The 19,216-nt window shown below is 42.8% G+C and overlaps 1 protein-coding gene across 7 annotated transcripts in view; it reads right to left on the reverse strand.

Annotated features, from left to right (window-relative positions):
• Positions 1–19,216, reverse strand: part of lrrc7 (leucine rich repeat containing 7) — a 190,825-nt gene that overhangs the window by 50,028 nt on the left and 121,581 nt on the right. For all 7 annotated transcript variants that reach the window (XM_064935349.1, XM_064935353.1, XM_064935350.1 and 4 more), the window contains exons 3-9: positions 16,779–16,981; positions 14,923–15,040; positions 14,671–14,749; positions 12,600–12,689; positions 7,799–7,855; positions 5,846–5,909; positions 2,053–2,127 (exon numbers count right to left, since the gene is read on the reverse strand). In XM_064935349.1, coding sequence (XP_064791421.1) covers positions 2,053–2,127; positions 5,846–5,909; positions 7,799–7,855; positions 12,600–12,689; positions 14,671–14,749; positions 14,923–15,040; positions 16,779–16,967 — 672 coding nt within the window. In that variant the 5' untranslated portion in view covers positions 16,968–16,981. The remainder of the gene's footprint in view (positions 1–2,052; positions 2,128–5,845; positions 5,910–7,798; positions 7,856–12,599; positions 12,690–14,670; positions 14,750–14,922; positions 15,041–16,778; positions 16,982–19,216) is intronic.

Raw genomic sequence — 19,216 nt, forward strand, 5'->3', positions numbered from 1 at the left:
TGCGGAAACTGAGCCGCACTTCCTAAACTCCTGCCCAATGTATGACCATATTAGAGAGACCAACCAGTGAACAACAAACACCATTGTAAATACAACCCATATTTATGCTTATTTATTTTCCCTTGTGTACTTTAACCATTTGTACATTGTTACAACACTGTATATATATATATACATATATATGCACCGCAGTACCTCCAGGCTCTGATCAGGCCCTACACCCAAACAAGGACACTGCGTTCATCCACCTCTGGCCTGCTCGCCTCCCTACCATTGAGGAAGTACAGTTCCCGCTCAGCCCAGTCAAAACTGTTCGCTGCTCTGGCCCCCAATGGTGGAACAAACTCCCTCACGACGCCAGGACAGCGGAGTCAATCACCACCTTCCGGAGACACCTGAAACCCCACCTCTTCAAGGAATACCTAGGATAGGATAAGTAATCCTTCTCACCCCCCCCCCTTAATGATTTAGATGCACTATTGTAAAGTGGCTGTTCCACTGGATGTCAGAAGGTGAATTCACCAATTTGTAATCGTTCTGGATAAGAGCGTCTGCTAAATGACTTAAATGTTAAATGTAAATGTAAATATATATAATATGACATTTGTAATGTCTTTATTGTTTTGAAACTTCTGTATGTGTAATGTTTACTGTTACTTTTTATTGTTTATTTCACTTTTGTATATTATCCCATGCCAATAAAGCCCCTTGAATTGAATTAGAGAGAGAGAGAGAGAGAGAGAGAGAGAGAGAGAGAGAGAGAGAGAGAGAGAGAGAGAGAGAGAGAGAGAGAGAGAGAGAGAGAGAGAGCATTCTATGCCATCAAAAGGAACATCAATTTCGACATACCAATTAGAATCTGGCTAAAAATACTTGAATCAGTCATAGAGCCCATTGCCCTTTATGGTTGTGAGGTCTGGGGTCCGCTCACCAACCAAGACTTCACAAAATGGGACAAACCTCAGATTGAGACTCTGCATGCAGAATTCTGCAAAAATATCCTCAGTGTACAACGTAGAACACCAAATAATGCATGCAGAGCAGAATTAGGCCGATACCCACTAATTATCAAAATCCAGAAAAGAGCCATTAAATTCTGCAACCACCTAAAAGCAAGTGATTCCCAAACCTTCCATAACAAAGCAATCACCTACAGAGAGATGAACCTGGAGAAGAGTCCCTAAGCAAGCTGGTCCTAGGGCTCTGTTCACAAACACAAACACACCCCACAGAGCCCCAGGACAACAGCACAATTAGACCCAACCAAATCATGAGAAAACAAAAAGATAATTACTTGACACATTGGAAAGAATTAACAAAAAAACTGAGAGTACACAGTGGCAGAATACCTGACCACTGTGACTGACCCAAATTTAAGGAAAGCTTTGACTATGTACAGACTCAGTGAGCATAGCCTTGCTATTGAGAAATGCCCCGTAGGCAGACATCGCTCTCCAGAGAAGACAGGCTATGATGCGGAAACTGAGCCGCACTTCCTAAACTCCTGCCCAATGTATGACCATATTAGAGAGACCAACCAGTGAACAACAAACACCATTGTAAATACAACCCATATTTATGCTTATTTATTTTCCCTTGTGTACTTTAACCATTTGTACATTGTTACAACACTGTATATATATATATATATATAATATGACATTTGTAATGTCTTTATTGTTTTGAAACTTCTGTATGTGTAATGTTTACTGTTACTTTTTATTGTTTATTTCACTTTTGTATATTATCCCATGCCAATAAAGCCCCTTGAATTGAATTAGAGAGAGAGAGAGAGAGAGAGAGAGAGAGAGAGAGAGAGAGAGAGAGAGAGAGAGAGAGAGAGAGAGAGAGAGAGAGAGAGAGAGAGAGAGAGAGAGAGAGAGCTGTCTCCGGCTTGCCATTGTTCCAACATGTGGGTTTGTGGGAACTGTCTTGCAAGAGTTTCCCTATGGTAGTGCATCACAACCACCATCTACAGACTTCATCAGGGCCATTGACAAATGAAACAGACAGATAGTGACTGGAGCTGGTAGTGAAGGGCTGTAGGCCTACCCCAGGTATCTTCTGCAGAGAATTGTTGTCCATCCACAGCTCCTTTAGGTTATGGATCTGCTCCAGGACTTCAGGCTGAAACACCAAAGACACACAACATCCTGTAGCTGTCTAGAACAACCAGTACCTTAGAAAATAGCCCAGAAACTAGGGCAGAGACATAAGAAAGCCCTGGCAACTTGGAGTCAGGGCAGGGTGAAGAGTGGCATGTCATTTATCATCATAGTAAAGGAAGTGGGATTTTAACACCAACAATATAAGAAGTGAATAATCTCATTCCACAACACCAATGGGGGTAATTACAAAACAAAGTAGGCATGTCAATGACGGCATATGCACACAGAGTGGTGCAAAGTTACGATCCTCAGTCGCTCCTCCAGATGTATTCTAGAATCATCTCACGTACCGTATTCTATAATGGGAAAGGTGTGTTTGAATCGCTGCACGGGCCACAGAGTGGGGTAATGAATGAATGGAGCTCTGTGAGTGATTGTATTCGATACAGGCCTGTGTTGAGAGGCCTGGCCAGACTATGTGTGTCTCTCTGGAGTAAAGGTTATACCCGACTATGTGTAAATGACTCCATTAGGCCAACCTGAGAGACTAAGTGACAGACCCCACAGTCCTTCATGCTGCCCAAATCAATTCCAATCTCTCTCATCTAGGTGTTTCATGCATTTCTTTCCCCAGCATGGTGTGGCATCATTGGTGTGGCAGTCAATAAGGACTCCAAATTGTATTGTGGACTATTTTCTATTTAGACTATTTCTGATTATTATTTCTGACAGCTTTTTTTTCTCATAGATGTGAGGGTAACTACAGTATCTTGTGTGTTTTCTGAAAAAGTAGTGATGTTTTATTAAGTTTGCCAAGGGCATTCTCCTGAAAAAATGGTTTGTGCTAGCTTCAGTGACAGAATTTGTGAGCGGAGTTAACAGAATCTCAGCATGGAAGCAGCCAGAACCCAACAACAACAAAAACAGGAGGTACACAACCACTTTCTCAAAAATAATAGAAATTCCTACAGTATCATTTGAGACTTTACAACATAGCAATCTAAATCAGACTGATGCAATGCATATTCTATTATCTGCTCAAAAAAAGTATAATTTAGAGTAAACTTCAAACCCCCCCCAAAAAAATTAAGTTTCCGTCCCACTAAGGGTATAAAGAAGGTCATTGGGTAATGGATGCGGTGCTAAAAATGTCCCATGTAGTCGCTGTGTCCCCTACCTGCCCACTACCCTCCCAAAACATGACACACAATCTCCAAATCCCTCATTGAACTCTTGGAGTGTTATGTGTAGTATGACTCATTAATCCATAACTCACTATCTACAGTAGAGCCGGAGTCAGTACAGTAGCACCACACTATTTTACTTGTAAGTTCAGCGTTAATGAGAAACAAAGAGAAGGGTTGGCATAGTGGACTGTGTTGGCACCTCTACCATGCCTCCTGTTCTCTCCGGATGGAGATTAAACACTTGGATGGTGCTCAGTGCCATGGAGCTTCCTGTGCAGAGGCATGTCCTCTTGTCTGTCTTTGAAGCGCTGTGATGTCATTTCCTCTCTGCTGATGACATCCACTGCTCTGCTCTACCCCGGCCCTCCAAGCACCGGCACCGGCATCTGCATCCCCCTCCCCCTCCCCCCCTTCCCCTTCTCCAGGCAGGGACTTTAATTAGGAAACTTTCCTCACTCTCTGCCTGTGACACACAGGACTCAGCATCTGCTCGTGGCTCAGCTGGGCCCACATGTGCTGTGGTCATTGTTTGGTTTCGTCACATGACAATGCCTCCGAAGTTGCAGACGTTTTCACATCTGCATTTTCTGCATGTGTTTAGCCTAGAGCAAGAAGGACAACGTTTTCAGTCTCATTCATATCAATGAGCTGCTTGTGCGGAATTCTGGGAAAAAATCCATGAATTCTCCGTGCTGAAAAACACTGATAGAATAATCTAACATTCGCCACAGAAACCATCAGCTGAAGAAATGTAATAGGCATGTTGGCACAAAGTATGGGGCAGACAACAGCTTAAGGAATGCGAGAAAATGCATTCTATTTTCCCTGGGCTTTGAAATCAGCAGGCAATAAAGCTAGACTACAGGATTCTATTTGAGGGGAATTGAGATGCAATTGGCAATGTTGCTCACACTATCAGCAAAAAGCAACAGGAGTCCTTGAATGGGGAAGGGATAGGACGAGAGGCCATAAGTGGAGGGAGGAAGGCTTGTATTTAAGTAGGACACACAGATTGTGAGTTCAGACTATAGCACCAGGAAGAGTTGATGGGCGCTCTCTCTCTCTGCAGTAACTTGGGGGCTTCAGCAAAGCATGCTTATCACAATGCCAAACCATCTGCTCCCTTGGAACGGGCTGTGCAAATGATGCCTTTTCCTCACTTCCCAAGGACAAAGTCCTGGAAATACTAAAGGTACATCAGACGTGACAGAAAGTATAGACGAGGGGTTCCCAAACTTTTTTGGCCCGCGACCCCATTTTGAGATCAAACATTTTTCGTGACTCCATCATGTAAACAAAGTGACGTAATCAACGGCCAATGTTTACTTTTTTAAATTGGGGTTATGACAGTGTATTACAAATCAGTCTGACCGTACTTTTGACAGTATTTCAATCTGAAGGAAGTATGTTTTGAAGTGACTGAAATGCATCAGAAAGGTATTGGGAAGTTCAGAAGACCACTAGGTAATCATTTTGTATGATCTTGATATTATTTTCCCCCCAGTCTGATTTAGTGCCTGGTCTTGTCCACTCTGTTCTAATAAGTCCTGCGTGGCTTGTGGGCTTTGCAGGGAAACAGAAGACACATACGTGTCTTAGAGTCTTAACTTTCAGTGATGGGATCATAATATTTTGTAGTTTAAACTGTTCAAAAGAAATAGAGCCATTTGTAGGAAGAAAACAGAAACAGCTCTGTTTAATACATCTAGCGGCTACCGGCTATGAAGCAAGTTCAATTTTTTAAATTTCATTTCATAGTTTCTCTCACAACCCTATTTTCAAATAAGGCGACCCCACATGGGGTTGCGACCCCTCGTTTGAGAAACGCTGGTTCAGACCTACAACCAACTCCAAACAGACAAATGCTCTTATGTTTAAAATTCGATGGTTGGAAAATATCACCCAGTCATTCTGAGATGGGTTTGTGTGCCTGTTAATCTTGACCTTGAGTGAGGAGGAGGCAGGTGCTGCCGTGGGCATAGTGAATGTGTTCCATCGCCACAGTGAGTCACAGAGGGGTCCGTGGAGGCAGCCCAGCCCTCAGTCTAACAGCACATTTAGACATGCACAATTAAGGCATCAGTGGGACCTGTGGCACAGAGCATGTCATGCATGGCATCACCCAGCAGCTCTCCCAGGGGCTCCGCAGTCCCAGCACAGTGTGTGATCATGTTAACCAAGGATGACTTGAAAAGTTACGCACTTGAAAAGCCTCCCTCCCTCCCTGAGCATTCTGCATCCACACACTTCATATTGCCCCATTTTAGATATCACATGGATTGTCGGTCAATAATCATGCAACATTTTAAACTAATCTCACAGTACCTCTCTAATGTACCAGCCATTTCCCATGGCACACTTGCACGCATTCACACACACATGTACACACACAAACAGCGGGCGGAGGGAGCAGTGCTGGAGAAGTAATGAGGGTGCAGAGCAGAGCGAGGGGGGCCCGGCTCGTCTTCCAGGTCTGCTGGGTCATGGCTGCCTGTGTGGTGACAGCTGCTGTCCACGTGACTGCTGTCTTCAAAGGGCCTCTTTTCTTACCAGTTCAGTGAATTCATTGCTTCCCAAGTCTAATCGCTCCAGCTGTGACAGTCTGTGTATTGACCTGCAGCAAACAAGAGGGAAGAGCCTCAGATTCTGGCATAGAAACAAAGTCACCATTTAGAAAGGCCAATCACCAGCCAAACTCCTTCCCAAACAGGCCTCCTGCAACTCTGCCATCGCAGAGGGGACGCCGTGCTTGCCAGATATCCCTACACATTCACATAATATTCACTACAAATATAAATAGCTAAAATCAAAACAATGCAGTTAGTTAATGATTAATATAACATGAAATGGCTTTCTCCATTGCACCATGCAACACCTCAAATTAAACTCTTTCATCCATGCAGTGTACACAATGTCAGCCGGAGAGAGCAATGTCAAAATGATTTCATCTAAGATGTATTGCACATCATTACTGGTTGTATTGGCTTGCGATTGCAGAGGACCTTTGTCTTGAGTGGTGCGTGTCCATTAGTAAAATCACTAAAGAGGATAGTCTGCCATGTATGTTTAATGTCATGATATACAGCAGCTGGGCCATATAGTTCATTTCAATTATGATGTGAGAACAAACAGATCAGATCCCTCATGGCAGAATATCTCCCCAACCTTGATTACATATCAAAATCCTATTTGTAATCTATACCCTTCCTCTAGGATACACTTTCCCTCCAATGACTCTGTGATAACGTGACACACTCATTAACTGAATGAGGACATTACGCTCATCTTCAAGGGGAAACATGTTTGAGTTAGTTTACGCAGATGAATAAACATCCCTTGCTGTGCCACATTAGAGGTGACAGAGGATGAGTGTACTTCATTTGATTCAATCTCTAGTGTGAGGGATGGGGGTAGGGTTATTGTTATGGTGGGATAAAAGTTGTTTTCAAATCAGGACACCTGAGTGAGCCAGCATGCACCAACCAATGTGAGCAGTGTGTGTCTGTCTCTTGGGCACGCAGCGCAACACTCTCCACTATGATAAATCACAACATCACTGGTTGCGCTCCACTAGCTACACACACACCAGTACACACACACTCCAACGTGGGGCCTTCTTCACATTTTCATTTAGACGTCAAATAACAAGACCACAGCACAGCGCCCCTCCTCTGACACATGCTACCCATCGCACAGAGAGAGACTGATGGCATTTGCTTTAGAAGCTGCTATTTACCATGCTCTGACTCTGATCTGCCCATTAAGATTCCACCTCAGAATGTTACTCAGGCTATTTGCCCCCCAGCGTGTGATGCAGGGGGAATGGTAAAACCAAAGCCTGCTGTGTTGACGAGTACCTTGGGCAGGGTTGGATTATTCATAGGGACTGAGTAGGCATGCTGGCTGCTGAAGCTGTCAGTGCTTCCATTAACAGACACTTTTCATGGCTACTTCAGGGGCTACTTCAGTAGCTCCTCCATAGGAGAGAGGGGACAGACGTGAGGTGGGTAGGCTATGTGTAGGCTGGATGGAGTGGGATGAAGGCTATCATTTATTTGAAGTGCTTGTGGAAGGCATGGAGACGTTGCAATAAAATACTCTATTAACTTGTGGATAGATAACACTAAAACAGTTCAACATTGTAGTTCTCTCTATTTGTATGAATCAGTGATATCGGCTGCAAATTATCCAGGCTGTATCACAACCGGCCGTGAATGGGAGTCCCATAGGGCGGCGCACGTCCGGGTTTGGCCAGTGTAGGCCGTCAATGTAAATAAGAATTTGTTCTTAACTGACTTGCCTGGTTAAATAAAGGTTAAATCATTTTTTTTTAAATAAAATGATCTATGTACTTTAGTGAAAAGTATGTTGGCAAAGAGTTTAGTTTCAGCCTGGGATGTCTTTTACTGTACCCTTTCCTTTCCATCCCATGATCAAACACGTCTCTGTAGCTAACTCTAGTTGCCCTGGTGATGTAAGGTCTCTGCGTGGTGAGTCACTCACTTTGGCATCGTTTTCAGGTGGTTCTCTCGCAGTTCCAGGATCCGTAACTTGGAAAGTCTGAAAGGTAGAGGACGTCAAAAACACACACAATCACGACAAGACAAACAAAATCAATTATAGGGAGGGTATATTCCTGGAAACTTTTGAAGTTTACCAGAAAATTACCAGACTTTTCATCTTTCATGGATTTTATGTAATCTATCACAAGACATTTAGTGGCCCTTTGGGTACTTCACAGGTGCCTGTAATAATCTCTGGCACTCTGCGTGGCTTTATCACATGTAAAATACATGAAATAATTGAATAAGAGTCAAAAAAATGGAATGACAAAGCTGCAAAACATTATTCTAAATAAAAACGATAAACTCAGGGTTCCAGCATGAAATAACTTTTATACAGAGCATTTGGTGCATTCGGAAAGTATACAGACCTTATCATTGCCTTAGTATACAACCTTATTCTAAAAGGTATTAAAACGTTTATTTCCCCTCATCAATCTACACGCAATACCCCATAATGACAAAGCATGTTTTACATTTTTTTTTGCAAATTTATAAAAAATGTACTGAAATATTACATTTACATAAGTATTCAGACCCTTTACTCAGTTGTTGATGCACCTTTGGCAGCAATGACAGCCTTGAGTCTTCCTGGGTATGACGCTACAAGCTTGGCACACCTGTATTCTTCTCTGCAAATCCTCTCAAGCTCTGTCAGGGTGGATGGGGAGCGTCGCTGCACAGCTATTTTCAGGTCTCTCCAGAGATCAGGTTCAAGTCCGTTCTCTGACTGGGCCACTCAAGGACAGTGAGACTTGTTCTGAAGTTTATTTTTATTTATTTTATTTCACCTTTATTTAACCAGGTAGGCAAGTTGAGAACAAATTCTCATTTACAATTGCGACCTGGCCAAGATAAAGCAAAGCAGTTCGACACATACAACGACACCGAGTTACACATGGAGTAAAACAAACATACAGTCAATAATACAGTATAAACAAGTCTATATACGATGTGAGCAAATGAGGTGAGATAAGGGGGGTAAAGGCAAAAAAGGCCATGGTAGCAAAGTAAATACAATATAGCAAGTAAAACACTGGAATGGTAGATTTGCAGTGGAAGAATGTGCAAAGTAGAATTAAAAATAATGGGGTGCAAAGGAGCGAAATAAATAAATAAATAAAATAAATACAGTAGGGAAAGAGGTAGTTGTTTGGGCTAAATTATAGGTGGGCTATATACAGGTGCAGTAATCTGTGAGCTGCTCTGACAGTTGGTGCATAAAGCTAGTGAGGGAGATAAGTGTTTCCAGTTTCAGAGATTTTTGTAGTTCGTTCCAGTCATTGGCAGCAGAGAACTGGAAGGAGAGGCGGCCAAAGAAAGAATTGGTTTTGGGGGTGACCAGAGAGATATACCTGCTGGAGCGTGTGCTACAGGTGGGTGATGCTATGGTGACCAGCGAGCTGAGATAAGGGGGGACTTTACCTAGCAGGGTCTTGTAGATGACATGGAGCCAGTGGGTTTGGCGACAAGTATGAAGCGAGGGCCAGCCAACGAGAGCGTACAGGTCGCAATGGTGGGTAGTATATGGGGCTTTGGTGACAAAACGGATTTTGTACCCACAGCATTATGCTGTCACCACCATGCTTCACTGTAGGGATGGAGCCAGGTTTTCTCCAGATGTGACGCTTGGTATTCAAGCCATTCTTGGTTTCATCAGACTAGAGAATCTTGTTTCTCATGGTCTGAGTCCTTTAGGTGCCTTTTGGCAAATTCCAAGTGCTTTTTACAGCGGAGTGGCTTCTGCCTGGACACCACCATAAAGGCCTGATTGGTGAAGTGCTGCAGAGATGGTTGTCCTTCTGGAAGTTTCTCCCAACTCCACAAAGGAACTCTGGAGCTCTGTCATAGTGACCATCGGGTTCTTGATTATCTCCCTAACCAAGGCTTTTTTCCCCCCGATTGCTCAGTTTGGCCGAGTAGCCAGCTCTAGGAAGAGTCTTGGTGGATCCAAACTACTTCCATTTAAGAATGATGGAGGCCACTGGGTTCTTGGGGACCTTCAATGCTGCAGACATTTTTTTGGTACCCTTTCCCAGATCTGTCCCTCGACACAATCTACGGACAATTCCTTTGACCTCATGGCTTGGTTTTTGCTCTGACAAACTGTCAACTGTGGGACCATATACGGACAGGTATGTGCCTTTCCAAATCATGTCCAATCAATTGAATTTACCATAGGTAGATGGTTGTAAAAGTTGTAAAAAGATCAAGGATGATAAATGGTAACAGGATGCACCTCTGCTCAATTTCGAGCCTCATAGCAAATGGTCTGAATATTTAAGTAAATTAGGTATTTCTGTTTTTTTTGTTTTTTTATACATTTGCCAACATTTCTAAAAAAAATGTTTGCTTTGTCATTATTGGGTATTGAGTGCAGATTGATAAGGGGAAAAAAACATTTTAATCAATTTTAGAATAAGGCTGTAATATAAAAAAACGTGGAAAAGGTAATGGGGTCGGAATACTTTTCAAATGTGCTGCTTTTGATACCATCGATCACCACATTCTTTTGGAGAGATTGGAAACCCAAATTGGTCTACACGGACAAGTTCTGGCCTGGTTTAGATCTTATCTGTCGGAAAGATATCAGTTTGTCTCTGTGAATGTTTTGTCCTCTGACAAATCAACTGTAAATTTCGGTGTTCCTCGAGGTTCCGTTTTAGGACCACTATTGTTTTCACTATAAATTTTACCTCTTGGGGATGTTATTCGAAAACATAATGTTAACTTTCACTGCTATGCGGATGACACACAGCTGTACATTTCAATGAAACATGGTGAAGCCCCAAAATTGCCCTTGCAAGAAGCATGTTTCAGACATAAGGAAGTGGCCTCCTAATTGTCCCTAGAATTTCTAAGCAAACAGCTGGAGGCAGGGCTTTCTCCTATAGAGCTCCATTTTTATGGAACGGTCTGCCTACCCATGTCAGAGACGCAAACTCGGTCTCAATCTTTAAGTCTTTACTGAAGACTCATCTCTTAAGTGGGTCATATGATTGAGTGTAGTCTGGCCCAGGAGTGGGAAGGTGAACGGAAAGGCTCTGGAGCAACGAACCGCCCTTGCTGTCTCTGCCTGGCCGGTTCCCCTCTTTCCACTGGGATTCTCTGCCTCTAACCCTATTACAGGGGCTGAGTCACTGGCTTACTGGGGCTCTCTCATGCCGTCCCTGGAAGGGGTGCATCACCTGAGTGGGTTGATTCACCGATGTGGTCATCCTGTCTGGGTTGGCGCCCCCCCTTGGGTTGTGCCATAGCGGAGATCTTTGTGGGCTATACTCAGCCTTGTCACAGCATGGTAAGTTGGTGGTTGAAGATATCCCTCTAGTGGTGTAGGGGCTGTGCTTTGGCAAAGTGGGTGGGGTTATATCCTTCCTGTTTGGCCCTGTCCGGGGGTGTCCTCGGATGGGGCCACAGTGTCTCCTGTCCCCTCCTGTCTTAGCCTCCAGTATTTATGTTGCAGTAGTTTATGTGTCGGGGGGCTGGAGTCAGTTTGTTATATCTGGAGTTCGTCTCCTGTCCAATTCGGTGTCCTGTGTGAATCTAAGTGTGCGTTCTCTAATTCTCTCCTTCTCTCTCTCTTTCTCTCTATCGGAGGACCTGAGCCCTAGGACCATGCCCCAGGACTACCTGACATGATGACTCCTTGCTGTCCCCAGTCCACCTGGCCGTGCTGCTGCTCCAGTTTCAACTGTTCTGCCTTATTATTATTCGACCATGCTGGTCATTTATGAACATTTGAACATCTTGGCCATGTTCTGTTATAAACTCCAGCCGGCACAGCCAGAAGAGGACTGGCCACCCCACATAGCCTGGTCCCTCTCTAGGTTTCTTCCTAGGTTTTGGCCTTTCTAGGGAGTTTTTCCTAACCACCGTGCTTCTACACCTGCATTGCTTGCTGTTTGGGGTTTCAGGCTGGGTTTCTGTACAGCACTTTGAGATATCAGCTGATGTACGAAGGGCTATATAAATAAATTTGATTTGATTTGATTTGAAATGCACTGTACAAACTTTTATTTATTTTACTATGTCAATATGTATTTGTTGTCAATATTTTGGCGTCAAACTGGTGGTAGCTTTGAAAAATGTCAATAGTTGGAAGAGTTAATTGAAAATAATTCCATTTGTTGACAAGATGCTTTTTTCATTAATTATTATATTTTCTCTTGAAACTTATGGTCTATCTATTAGAAACTCATGGACAATATGGACATAATAAATGCACACTATATATGAATATATATACATATATATATATATATTTTTTTTTTACAGTTATCCAAGTAGAAATGACCAAATTTATGATAGATTTTCTGTTAATTACCAAAATTACTGAAGATTACAGTAACTATGGTAAATTAACCTTAGTAGTAATAGTTGTAAATGATATGCATAGGACTGTCAAGTATTGGATCAGAAAACATGACACCCCAACCTTAAATTCCATTACACTGAGCAATACCACTGCTGTTTTGATGAACTGTTACTTTATTTTCAATTCATCACCAAACCAGAGAGGAGATGCTGCTAAACCCATTGCTTTATTAAAGCAAGCCCCAGGCTGGTGCTTTTTACCAGGCGTTGTGTGCAGAAAATAAAGAACAGTCTGTTTACAATGTAAACCCACCCAGGCATACTTGTAACGGAGCGCAGAATAAAAGCTCCAATCCAAATCCCATACATGCACAGAGGGCCCAAGGACCCACAGACGCAGAGCAGGGTACTCCATAAGCTGAGCTCACCTGCCAAAGTTGGCGGGGAGGTACTCCAGAAAGGCGTCGTTTAAGAAGAGCTGTGTCAGGTTGAGGAGCTGGGTGAAGCCGTCTGGGAGCCTGCAGTAGAGAGATTGAAATTGAGAGAGAGAGGGAAGGGAATAGAGAGAATTGTAGAAAGAAAGAGAGCAGGTTCCTGTTAGTTGGTGCCAGGGTACAGGATTTACAGAGGCTAAGGACCTCAGACACATTTAAAGTCAGGCTGAATGTTAGCCCGCCCCAACTCCCTTGAAACAGCTCCACTCAGCACTGTCAGAAAAGCTAGCACACTGCAGCACTACAGAATGACTCATACTCATACCTTGGTGCCCCAAGGTTCAATATTCGGCAACATATATAAATAACATTGGTAATGCTGCAAAAAATGTATATAATTGTATACAGATGAGACAGTGTTGTATTCCATTGCTCCATCGGTTAGCCAAGCCTTTTCACATTTTAAGTCAGATTTTCAAGCACTGCAGAGGTCACTTTTTGATCTAAAGTTAGTGCTAGATGCAAACAAAATACATGCTTTTTTCTAGGTCCCAAAAAACAAGATTTAAATTAATGTGTAATGCCTAGTTTGAACGGTACACAAATTGAACAAGTTCCTTCCTACAAATATCATGGTAGCTGGCTTGGTGACAAACCTTCGTTTAAAAAACTGGTGAAGAAGTTGAAGTTTCAGGTGTTCTTTCTTTTTACAGAAACAAGCATGTCTGACTTTTGTTAATAGGAAGGAAATTGTCCAGGCCACTTGAATGTTAATTTTAGATTCTGGGGATATTATCTATACGCATGCAGCAGCAGCTACACTGAAACCACTAGATGCTGTTTCATTGTGCCCTTAGGTTTATTACTGGTGATAGTCAAAACATTTACATTACATTTAACATTTAAGTCATTTAGCAGACGCTCTTATCCAGAGCGACTTACAAATCGGAAAATGGGTTGGGCCTCTTTGTATGTAAGGAGGAAGCAGCATTTTCTTATGTTTATCTACAAAGCACTCATGTAGAAACATCCTATGTATCTATCATCATTAATTAAATGTAGACTTATAAAATGGCCAAACCCAGGCTCAGACTTGGATAACAACGGAGGCCCCTTCAGTCTCTACAGAGCTGGGTAAAGCTGATTTTAATTTTCTTGCACCATTTATGTGAGATCTCTGAAATGAGATGTTCTGGTCCCCATTGGTCAGTTCTGAGTACTGATCAGAGACCTTTACATTGATAAATGTGTCTGTTTCTTCTTAATATGTTTGGAAACATTGTGTATTGTGTGTTTGACGTATTTATGCAGGGCTCATCTGTAAAAGAGACCCTAGTCTCAGTATAATAAAAAGCCAATCAGTAATACATCCTTACTCTAGTCTACGAGGAGCCATTTGTTTGTCAACCTATGATTTTCCACCCAAAAAAAATGCAAAATGTATGGCGTAAAAAATGTTCAGTAGCAGAGCAACTCCTTATGGCTTTTCAATGTACTTAATAGCAGGAGTCACGTCATGTCAAGAACGATCAGAGAGACCTGCATTACCCTCTGTAAGGACAGAAAACGACTCAAAATCACATTTATTGGTCACATACACATGGTTAGCAGATGTTAATGCGAGTGCAGCGAAATATGCCATATTTAACAAATGGCATATTTACACAATGCAGTATCAATTAAGATAATTAACAGGGCAGGACATACATGTCTTAATTTAACATTGATGGAATTGTTTCTATTCTTCTATTCAAATAATTTCAATTCAGAAAAAAAGCCTCAGATACACAAATAGAACTGTCTCCCATGTAGTTATTTGCCTCTTTATGTTTATCTGTTAGAGTTGCCCTGGGGCGATTTTGGAAAATATTAAAAAGATTGACCCATAAATTCTACAGCCATTTTTACTGAAATATTAATGGATGTTTCTTACTGAGGTCATCTGTGGTTGTTGCTTGGTACATAGCGACAGACACAGCTGTTGGCAATGATAGTACAGCATTACCATTGTCCCTATAGACTACAGCCATTCCACCACAATGATACACTTTCTCTCTTCACTTACTTGGCAATGGGATTTACACTGGCCTCCACAACAGATAAGCATTTACAGCATTTAATGTTGTCTGGGAACTCTTGAATACCTAAAGATGGAATGGAATAGAAACATGTTTGTCATTCATAAACCAATTACCACTCATGCCTCATCCTTTTGTACGTCATGCAAACATTTAGAGTCACAGTATCAGTAGAGAGTAGAGATTTCGAATAGATCAGAGTAGAAACTAGCAGAGATTGATGGATCTCACTCGCTTACCGTTTTTACTGATGTCCAACTCCCTCAGGTTTACAAGGCTGGCTATGGTGGTTGGCAGGTTTGACAGGTCATTGTCAGGCATGCTCAGCTTCCGGAGAGCCTGACAGTTAAATAGTTGCTTTAGAAAGAGAGAGGCAGAATAGAAGAAACACAAGTTTTACTCTTAGCCTTCTGAGTTGAAAGAGTGTAGACTTGGTGAGACTTCATACATTGAGTTTCAATGAGGCTGGTCTCTAATGATGCGATGCTGTTAAATGAGTAACGTCTCAACATTCTAACGGGTTTCCCATTGATCACTGTAAGAGTAGCCACTCTCAGTTGAGTAACCTTGTGGGACAACATTAGTCCTCCACAGCTCTATATAGAGGGGGGAGCCACATGAGAGAGAGGGGTAACAGAGAGAGAGAAAGGGTGCTATACAGAATTATAGTGTGCATGTGTGCATCACAGCATGCCACTTGATGTTTGAGATAACAGGTTACAAATTACCATCACAGTGTATCATGAATAATGAATAGATCAGCTTTTACATTCAAAGCCAGCCAATACAGTATCAGCAAGCGCCTTCTCCTATATTTGACTGCAGTCCATTCCTTTCTCCATGAAAAGGAGAGAATAGAAAGAGAGACGTTCTGAGTCTCTGCATCCCAAACAGCACCTTATTCACTATATGGCCCATGGGGCTCTGGTTAAAAGTAGTGCACTACAAAGGGAAGAGGGTGCCATTTGAGATGCAGTCAAGGAGACATTACAGTCCAGTGGGGACATTACTATAACATGCCCATTATGAGAGGCCATTACTCTTTAAGAGCAGTAAGAGCCAGAGGGGGAGTAGCTACAACAATGAAGACTGGAGAGGAGAGCCAGCATTGTCCAGTCCTGCCCAGGGCATCACTCTGATACATGAGCCACACTTACATAAAGGACCACACACTCTGGATCTATCAATGCCTGGTCTTATGCAACCCTGTGAGGAGCCACACTGGCCCTGAACTCTCTTCACAAAGACCCTAACCTAACGTATCAGGCGTAAAAGAAAACACCTGAGTGGGGTCCCCATATTCGGGTGTCATGAGAAAAAGAAGTTGAAGATACCAAAGTCGGTTTCTGCTGACTTAAAGCATCTAATTGGGAGTTTTTTGATGAACACTGTGAAATTTCATGAAATGTAGTAATTCCACTGAAACACTCTGAATGATATCACAGTTAATTGCACTGTAAACATTCAGCCAATACATTGTTGGATTTCATCAATGTTGTACTAAACGACTACGATGTATTCAGCCAGGGGTTTCAATTTAAAACAAAGACACTATTGTCAAGATTGTAATAGATCTCCGTTGAAAGTCTTAACGAAAGCTACATTCACAGATTGTATTGTTTTCAGTTCAATGTGAAGGTCAGACAAGAGTCAGCAAGTCCATTTGTGTTTCACTCTCTGCTTCATAAGCAGCTCATTTACAGACAGGAAGGACATTGCGGCACTGTTTGGTCTGTGGGGGTCTGGTTGGCCTGGCAACTTATTTAGCCAATCAACACTGAGCACCACATGAAGAGAGAGTGCATCGAGCTGAGATAATGTTTCCATCGATCATTACGACATGCTTTAGTAATGTGGGGGAAATTCAAGGGAATGACTGTTGTCTGAACTATTTGGCTTTATAGAGCCTCTTTTCTACAGTTCACCCCTTTCATTTCCCAGCCCCAGCCTCAACCCCAGCCACAGCCTTGTCCCCAGCCTCGTCCCCAGCCTCAGTCCCAACCCCAGGCCCAGCCCTGTCCCCAGCCTCAGCCCCAGCCTCAGTCCCAACCCCAGGCCCAGCCCTGTCCTCAGCCTCAGCCCCAGCAGGACCCACCTTGGGCAGCTCCTCGATCTGGTTGGCATCCAGGTAGAGTTCCTCCAGCGTGCGCTCGAAGCTGAAGATCTCCTTGGGCACCTGCTGCAGACTGCAGTGGGAGTAGTCCAGCACTGAGATGACCTCCTCCTCACCCCGGAAGCACCGGCACGGCACCAGACGCCCAATGATCTTCCTCTTAGTCGTCATCTCCAGACACTGCACTGTTGAGGGGGAGAAGATGGAGGAGGAGAAGAGAGAAGAAGGAAAGAAAGGGAGAGAAGACTGTCAATGTAATGCATTTCAATCCCATATTAATGTGTGCTGACGCCAGGCTAGCGTGTCCTGAGTTATCGACAACATAAACTAGCCGAGCGTTCCTCTGACCCACTCTGCTTTAAATAATCTCCCCACTGCTTGGCCCTCGCCTCGCCATCCCCACGATTAGGTCAGGACAGCATTGCAGAAGATTAAATGTAATTAGCCTCAGCCATGCTGAACCACGGTCGTCGACCAGGCTCTTAATTGTCTCCGACAAAGTTAAGTGCATTTAGCCAACCTGAGTCAAAGCCACTATTCACACTGTTACAAAGCACAGCAATACCATCATACTATTGCCACATCCTAATTATACTGAAGAAAAATATAAACTCAACATGTAAAGTGTTAGTCCCATGTTTCATGAGCTGAAATAAAAGATACCAGAAATGTTCCATACACATAAAATGCTTATTTCTAAAAATGTTGGTGCACAAATTTGTTTACATCCCTGTTAATGATAATTTCTCCTTTGCCAAGATAATCCATCCACCTGACAGGTGTGGCATATCAAGAAGCTGATTAAAAAGCATGATCATTACACAGGTGCACCTTGTGCTGGGGACAATAAAAGGCTACTCTAAAATGTGCAGTTTTGTCACACAACACAATGCCACAGATGTCTCAGGTTTTGAGGGAGTATGCAATTGGCATGCTGACTGCAGCAATGTCCACTAGAGCTGTTGGCAGAGAATTTAATGTTAATTTCTCTACCATAAGCTGCTTCCAACGTTGTTTTAGAGATTTTGGCAGTAACCCCATTCGCTCAGGACCTCCACATCTGGCTTCTTCAACTGCGGGATTGTCTGAGACCTGCCACCCAGACAGCTGATGAAACTGAGGAGTGGCTCCCCAGCGCCCATGCCAGTCATGTGAAATCCATAGAATAGGGCCTAATGAATGTATTTCAATTGACCGATATCCTTATATAAACTGTAACTCAGTAAAATCGTTGAAATTGCTGTTGCGTTGTGGTTGCGTTTATATTTTTGTTAAGTATAGTTTGCATCAACTACCAAGGACAAGTATAGTCATTTCACACAAATAAAAATGTAATATTCTGCTCTGGACAACATCTCCTAAGCACTATTTCTCTAAAGGAGATTTACTGGGTAAAGTAAATGGTAGATATCAGGGCTCATAAAATGTACTATTAGCATACATTCTCCATCTGTCTTTTTTCACTATCACAAAACTGTGCAAATGATGCCACTTATCAATACGTATAAGGTACGCTAACAAGGTAGTATAAGCTGAAATATCTCTGTAAGTGTAAGTCCTCTAGTGCAAAGTGGTTATGTGTGCCTATCCACAGTCTTTAATATATTGAATAATAGAAAGGAGACAAACATTGGACTAACAATAAATAGACACTGATCTGGACGTGATTAATTTGTTAGTGATCAGTCAGCAATAGAATAGTCTCTCACAAAGCCTCTCTGCACATCCCCACTGGTTAACTAACGGTGGAACATGTTTATGTGAAGACAAGGAACATGTTTGTGTGAAGACAATTTGCACTAAATAATTAGCAGCTCTGCACTCAAAATTATAGAAGACAATTAGTATGAATGTGTCCTCTTTCCATGAAACAATGTGGTAAGATCTGAGTTTATAGAGTCTGTGAGACCATATTCCTTTCTCTTGGAGATTGTATAAACAGTTTTTCCCAATGGGCTCAGGAGTGGCAAAGGTTGAGTCATGCTTTCCCCTGAAACATGACCTGCCAAGCCTTGCTTCTTAAAACCTGCGCACTTAACCCGGAAGCCAGCTGCACCCATATGTCTGAGGAAACACCATTCAACTGATGACCGAAGTCAGCTAACTGGGGTCGAACCCCAGGCTGCAGCGACAGCGCAACACTGCGATGCAGTGCCTTAGACCACTGCACCACCTGGGAGGCCATAATGAGATCTTTTGAACAAAAGTCAATCACTCCCCCAATTAAATAACATTTCTAATAATAAAGCAGTGGTATAAATGTGATTAGAAATGGGGTGGTTCGAGCCCTGAATGCTGATTGGCTGACAGCCTTGGTGTATTAGACCATATGCCTGCGTCTCTGCGTTATATTGGCATCGAACATGTCACCCTCCCTAGGAGAGGGGGTGACCTTGATAATTTATTGTTAAAACGGAGAG

The sequence above is a fragment of the Oncorhynchus masou genome, chromosome 24 (genome assembly GCF_036934945.1).
Source record: "Oncorhynchus masou masou isolate Uvic2021 chromosome 24, UVic_Omas_1.1, whole genome shotgun sequence".
Classification (NCBI taxonomy): Eukaryota; Metazoa; Chordata; class Actinopteri; order Salmoniformes; family Salmonidae; genus Oncorhynchus; species Oncorhynchus masou.